At 39.4% G+C, this 6,279-nt stretch overlaps 1 protein-coding gene across 5 annotated transcripts; it reads right to left on the bottom strand.

Annotated features, from left to right (window-relative positions):
• Positions 1 to 672: 672 nt before the first annotated feature.
• Positions 673 to 5,662, bottom strand: terf2ip (telomeric repeat binding factor 2, interacting protein). Of its 5 annotated transcripts, none has more exons than XM_029502554.1 (9): positions 5,644 to 5,662; positions 4,523 to 4,766; positions 3,731 to 3,870; positions 3,351 to 3,562; positions 2,893 to 2,985; positions 2,237 to 2,789; positions 2,010 to 2,134; positions 1,348 to 1,767; positions 673 to 1,134 (listed from the first exon to the last, which is right to left on the bottom strand). In XM_029502554.1, the coding sequence occupies exons 2-9, from the start codon at positions 4,750 to 4,752 to the stop codon at positions 913 to 915; spliced, it is 1,995 nt and encodes a 664-aa protein (XP_029358414.1). In that variant the 5' UTR covers positions 4,753 to 4,766; positions 5,644 to 5,662; the 3' UTR covers positions 673 to 912. The 5 variants fall into 5 exon arrangements, with proteins under 5 accessions (XP_029358414.1, XP_029358413.1, XP_029358411.1 ...); XM_029502553.1 differs by having other exon boundaries at positions 4,523 to 4,761; positions 5,577 to 5,657; XM_029502551.1 differs by having other exon boundaries at positions 5,577 to 5,649.
• Positions 5,663 to 6,279: the final 617 nt, after the last annotated feature.

Genomic DNA, 6,279 nt, shown 5'->3' with positions numbered 1-6,279 from the left:
ATGTTTCATACTAAAAGGGTTTTATACGAGTGGTTTTTATCAGTGTTGCACTGGGATTATATGGTTGTTAGGTGTTGTCCACATACGGTTTTACATGTTCACCTGGCTGTCATTACCATGTTCCCTTTGGGTTTCACAAACACAACTGGCAGATAAAAAAAGTGCAGCAATACTCGTGGCCAAAATCTTTTAACGGATACTGGTCTTTGTGTTTCATTTTTGCAGGTCACATCCTGTTGATCCATTATAAATGGTTGGTTAATTAAATTGCTTTTGTTTCTTTTGTTTACACTACACTTGATACAATGTATTCATGGGTCTGGGGCAGATTGGTTAAAACTATGAATGTACTCAGTTGATATCGGGGTAAAATGAAATAAAATGGTGGATTGGATAAAAACCAAACCTGTTTCTATTTACTTTTTGATTCCGTCTTTTGTATTTTGATTCACTGACTTCATGTGTTCATTGTGGAAGATAAAAGTTTATACTTTCATGGAGGATACCACACACAATACTGTAGGTCCTGTAATTAATATAGAAAATGTGGAAACCTTTGTGTTGCAGCTGTAGGAAGGCTGTTAGATTTCTGAAAAAGAGATTTCCATAATGAAATCTGCCACATACAGATTTTATCTTAACCCATCCCAATGGAATAAATGACATCATAAATTCACAAAAATAACTGTCATTTTATTTAACAATACAACAAGACATGTATCGTATTTTAACAGAAACAAAAGCATAAAAATTTTTTTTTAAAAATTGGATTTTTCCTGTGGGAAGAGTGGGAGACACCAAGGAAGAAAAAGAGTGGATGTGGAAATTCTAACTACAGATATCTGGTGAGTAGTTCACTGATTTCACACCAATTCTGATGACGCTGTGTGCTCTTTAGATCTAAATCCTTTTTCATTTCCCCACCTCAAGAAACACTGTTCTTTTGGCTACCTCCTCCTCGCTGTACTTCTCCTTCAGCTGGAGCAGAAGAACTGGATCAGCAGAGCGCAAAAGACTGTCGTCATGTTGATTCCAAAATGGACCAGAAATAGAGGAAGGATCCAGAAGCACATCCAACGCAGCTGAGAAATCTCCACTTGTCCTCAACAGAGCTTTGGTCACACTAGCCAAGTCCTAGATAAAGAAGTGTTTTGAAATAGATGGTGAGGGTGATAAACAAGCAGAAATAAATAAATAAAAACAACAACAACAACTATGATTTAGATATGTTAGTTCAGTTTTTTTATTATAACTCCTCCTATGTGAGTTTCTGTTTTATTTCTTTTACCAAACATAAAATAACTATCAATACTTATAAAGGTGTATCTATTACACAGACATGCTTACCTGGTTTGTCTGGTCCATCAGCTCTCTGATTCGCCGTTTGTCTTCCTCTAACTGGACCTGAGTCAGAGAAAATTCAACATCCTTGTCCACTGGTGGCTGTGGGTTGGACAGAGCTGAGCTAGTGCTGCCAAGGAGGGACTGCGAGCATTCTTCCTGAGATTCACGGTCAAATATGAACTTGTGGGCCCTGCCGCTGACATGGACAGCCTCAGTGGCTGCAGGCTCAGACACACTGTTACTGCTGGAGGCCTGCGGCTGTCGTGCTTTCTCCTGGAAGCCGGTCTCAGGTGCGGGGTCAGACTGCGTGGAGGTCGGACCAACAGCTTGGTCTGTAGGAGGGACGAGGGACTCTGTTGATGTGAGCTGTGCTGCTGCTGTTTCAGTTGGGTTTTCCAGATCTTGAGTTTCACTCCCAGCCGACTAAGAGACAGCAACACAAGAGAATGAATCTAAACTGAAACATGTCTCTTTGAACCTGCCCTGTGTTTAAGACCATAACAGAAAAGTAATGAGCGTTTTCTGCTTTATTCTGAAATTTTATGAGATTCATTGATAAAACAATCTACATTTACTAACCAATAAGAATAAGGACAACTTGAATCCTTCAGTTCAGTTGATTGAGATCAGTCTGACATTGAGAATCAAACTGTGTGTAGTTGTACCTCACTTTCATCTTCAAACTCCTTTGTAGCCAACTCCAGAATCCCCAGCTTTTTCTTTCCTTTTTTCTTCTCTACTGTCTGTGGCAGTAGCTTAAGTTCCTCTGCTGTTGTCTCCTCAGGTTGTTCTGAAGAACATGTAAAGAAGGCAGAAAAGAATTAGTTACTTACGTTGCTGTAGTATGAAAGCTTGTTTACGATGAGTTACTGTACATTTAAGAATGACGAACCTGCTTCTGGAGTTTCAAAAATGGCCGCTTCTTCACTCTCATCTTGTTGACGCTCTGCCACTGCTGCCACTGCTGCCACACCGTTTACTCTGGGTCTCTTTGGAGGCGGTGAATCTATCGTTTGTTTTACAACAGGTGGTCTAGTTTTCTTTGTGGACTGGGGTGACAGCACCTGTTTATCAACAGAAGTTGATGATCTGAGCTTTTTACTGTAAGGTTCTGATAATGAGGACATTTCATGCTCAAGCTGCCTGCGTGTTAATCGACGCTGTGGTTGTTCCAGCTCAGCAGAGGGACTCTGCTTTGGCTGCTTGTGATTTTCTGGAGTTGAACTGCAGTGACAGGACTGCAGAGAGTAGTCCGATACAGTCTCTTCCTGTGGAGACGTAGTTTTTATCGGCTCTGCTGCTTCTGTCTGTTTGCTCTCAGCTGGAACGGGGTGAACGTGTGTCGGTGGGTCCAAACAAAGCATCCCTGATTGATGGGAGTTTGATGTTCCAGCTTCTACATTTTCAGGTTGTGTGATTTCAGCTGGTATGGGCTGAGCATCTACCTGCAGAAACACCAAACATGAATTTTTGTCAATTCTCCTATCAAATATGAACATTATATATTTGAATCCGTTATAATAGCAGCAGGCCAGCTTAATAGTTTACCTGTATGGGATCTGTTTCTGCTAAATGTGTCTGAGGAGGAGAAGCATCTTCACTGAGAGGTTTTTGGACAGCTGTCTCTTGATTTCCTTCTTTCTGAAATGGAAAGACATGAAGGTTCAAGTTAAATCTCTATTTGTTGTCGTCATCATGGTAAAATTCAGCTCACACACCAGATTTTTTCTTCAGATGCTACCCTCTAGTGGTTGTACCTAAAAATGCTCTCTCTCCTACAGTTTATATGAGATGTCAGGTAAAACACATATCACTTTCGTTTTCAGCCCTCATCTAAAAGCTTGAGACAACTCAGTTGAAAACCATTAACAGGACAATTAATATATTGAAAGGTGTCTTAAATGAATTCTAACCATTTAAAGTGTCAGACCTTATACAGGACTGATGTATTGAAATTGCTTAGATTGTAAAAACCTGGCAACACCTCCCCCAGGTGTGTAAATTACCTTGGTTTCTTTGTCTATTTTCACCTCCTTTGCTGTAGATAGTTTCTTAGCAAGTTTCACTCTATAACGATATTTCATTGACTGCCAGCTGTGGTTGGTCACATGCTCCTTCTCCATCGCTTGCCACAGCTGGTTTCCCCCTGTATCATTCTTGTGGTTGCAGACATAATTCAAAATGGCTGCATCGTCTTCAGGCGTGTATGGAATCCTGCCTAATATAATGGCAGAAGGCAGTTTTGCCATAAGATTTAGAGCAAGCATAAATGCATATTTTCCTGATGTGACTCCAATTGTCACCGTTCACATTCTGTAATTAAGATGGATTTAAACAGTCGTTTATATGAATTTTGACAAAATCCAATGAAAAGTGTTCATCATACCTCCTAACACAGAAGAGCTTCCTTTGTTTTTCAGTCTCGTAGAGTGTCTTGGGACCACCTCAGGATTTAACCTGTAGTCCTCGATATTTAACCGTTCCTTCCTTTCTGTACAGTCGGAAATGTAGTTGGTGGACACGTACCTTAGGAGAAAGCAGACAGTCGCTCATTTCTCTGCTTTGAATCTTTGTTCTAATTTAACAACTTACACCAAATTAAATGATCTTCCTCATGATGTACATGTAAATTTCAATGCATGACCGAGCTGAATTCTGGAGTAAGCTGCAAGTCAGACTACATTAGTGACAGTATATTATTTAAGGAATATTGTGAAGGCGTGTACAAACGCACTGATGACATCAGCTATGTTTGGCCTGACAGAGGATCTCATACAGAAAGAAACTGCCTTCAATGGTCTATAATGGTGTTATCAACACTGATGCACAGTAACAAACCTGAAAAACTGAAATCAGAATCCAGCTGCATTCAGTCAACCTAACTTTTAGAACTAAATGATGGTAATAGCGTAACTTAGGTTCTTCTTGGCGATTCTGAACATGAAATTTTGTTCTAAGTCATTATTTTTCACATGTAAACCCTGAAACTGATAGCTCCAAGCCCAAATTCACAAGTCATTCTCTGTCCCAAATTATGCTTCTAAAGCACACAAGCAAACATTTCAAATGTGACTGACTCATAGACAAGCACAACAATCTTCTTTCTTTCAAGTCTTCCAGGTTGCTTTTTGTCTTAATATGCAATCACTTTCGAACAGCATCGTGGTGCAGTGCCTACCAGTGAGCAGTAGATTCAAAGATAGACCCCCTTTCCTCTGGGTCGATCAGGAGGATTGCACCTGGCTGTTGGACATTGCACAACATCCCTCCTCCAGATGTGATGAGCGGCTGGAGCTTTCGTTTGACAGGACCGGGTCGCAGGAAGAAAGTCATTGGTTCACCATCCGCGGTCATGAAGAGAACTGAAGAGGTATTAGCTTTGCTCCTCCCTTCCTGCTTGGTGGACATGGTCAGCGTCTATCCTGGTGCAAGAGATGAAATGAAAAACAGCCCTTCCTTCACGCTCACAATACTAAATGGTGCCCTGAGCACATAGCAAGCAAAATGCCCACAACATATAAATTGTTAGCTGATTTCATCACAGATACGCAGCTTTTCCAGTAAAAAAGGCCAAGTGTCAAAGTGTCATTCTTGTTACAGGCGTTGATATGGTTGTCTTTCATTAACATAACATAAATAAACATCACTGCAGTTTGACAGAGCTTTGATTGATTAAAGGAATAATTATTACCACATGAATCCATAATGAACATCCACACTAATTGTAATCACATACAAAAGTCAAAAACAGCTAAACCAATCTAGAAACAGTAATATCCTGCTTTTAAACCAATGTATTACTAATTTATTATAGTTTACATTTAACGGTGCATTCTGAACTTTTACTTTTTATGTTTAGATTTTGGTGGTTTCCATGCCCAAACATCTACATGCACTTTTTTCGTGTATTAATGCTACTTCAGCTACTTTAGCAAAGGACCTGCACATGATTACTAAGAGTTGCAAGAGGTTGAATTACGGTTAAGTACTAAACTAAAAGAGCGGTCCACTAAGCAGGAAATACGGACACACTTGCAGAAAAAGTAATGAAACACGTTTCTCTGCTCGCGGACAAACTGAGAGATTCACGGCAGCTAATCTGGTTAGCACCTTTCTCCTGGACACAGCCGGATTACAGGCCAATATTTGGACCGAGTTCCCGTCGAGTTAGCGAGAGTTATGTTAACAACACCGCTTAACTTATAACAGAAGACAGCGAGTTTAAAATTTACCGTGAACTTTCCCGCCACGTTAAAAACAAACCGAAACAAAAAAATACATCATAAAAAAACGTCCTACTTCCGCATGTGTTCTTCTTCGGCGTTTTTGCCTCTTCGTAGTGTCGCGATAGCGCTCCCTCCTAGTTGTCTCCGGAACATCCTGCTTTTTGGCTCCTTCAAAAATCACCCTATTTAAATCGATTATTTTGCTGTGCATCCTCTATATATTTGTGTTTTTCAATATTTTTGATATATTTTATACATTTTACTCTCTTTTACCAAGGATGAGGCAAATTTGTGGTATTTGGGTGTATTAAAAAGTTACTTTGACTTGATGCTTTCTCTTTATTTTTAATGTTCTTTATACATTTATTTAAGTCCAGTTTTTAAAAATTTATTGATTATCATTTTTATGTAATTATCAATTCAATCAATCAATCAATCAATCTATCTATCTATCTATCTATCTATCGATCTATCTATCTATCCAATTAAAAAAGCAGAGGTGGCATTACGGTTTTTTTCAGTTGCTTTGACACATTTTTCAAATCAGTCTTAACATTTTCTCATCTCTTTGTGCAACTGTCACATCAAAACTCTACTGCATGTGAGTAAAGGTAATAATTCAACCAAAACATTTCATTTACATTTCAGAACCTAGTTTTTGTGTCAGTGGCCAGTGGCAGTGACGTGAAAAGCATTTTTGTTTTTCTCG

This window comes from Echeneis naucrates, chromosome 5 (assembly GCF_900963305.1).
Source record: "Echeneis naucrates chromosome 5, fEcheNa1.1, whole genome shotgun sequence".
Taxonomy (NCBI): domain Eukaryota; kingdom Metazoa; phylum Chordata; class Actinopteri; order Carangiformes; family Echeneidae; genus Echeneis; species Echeneis naucrates.
Note: the sequence above shows the minus strand (reverse complement) of the source record. Positions and strands in the feature narration are given on the sequence as shown.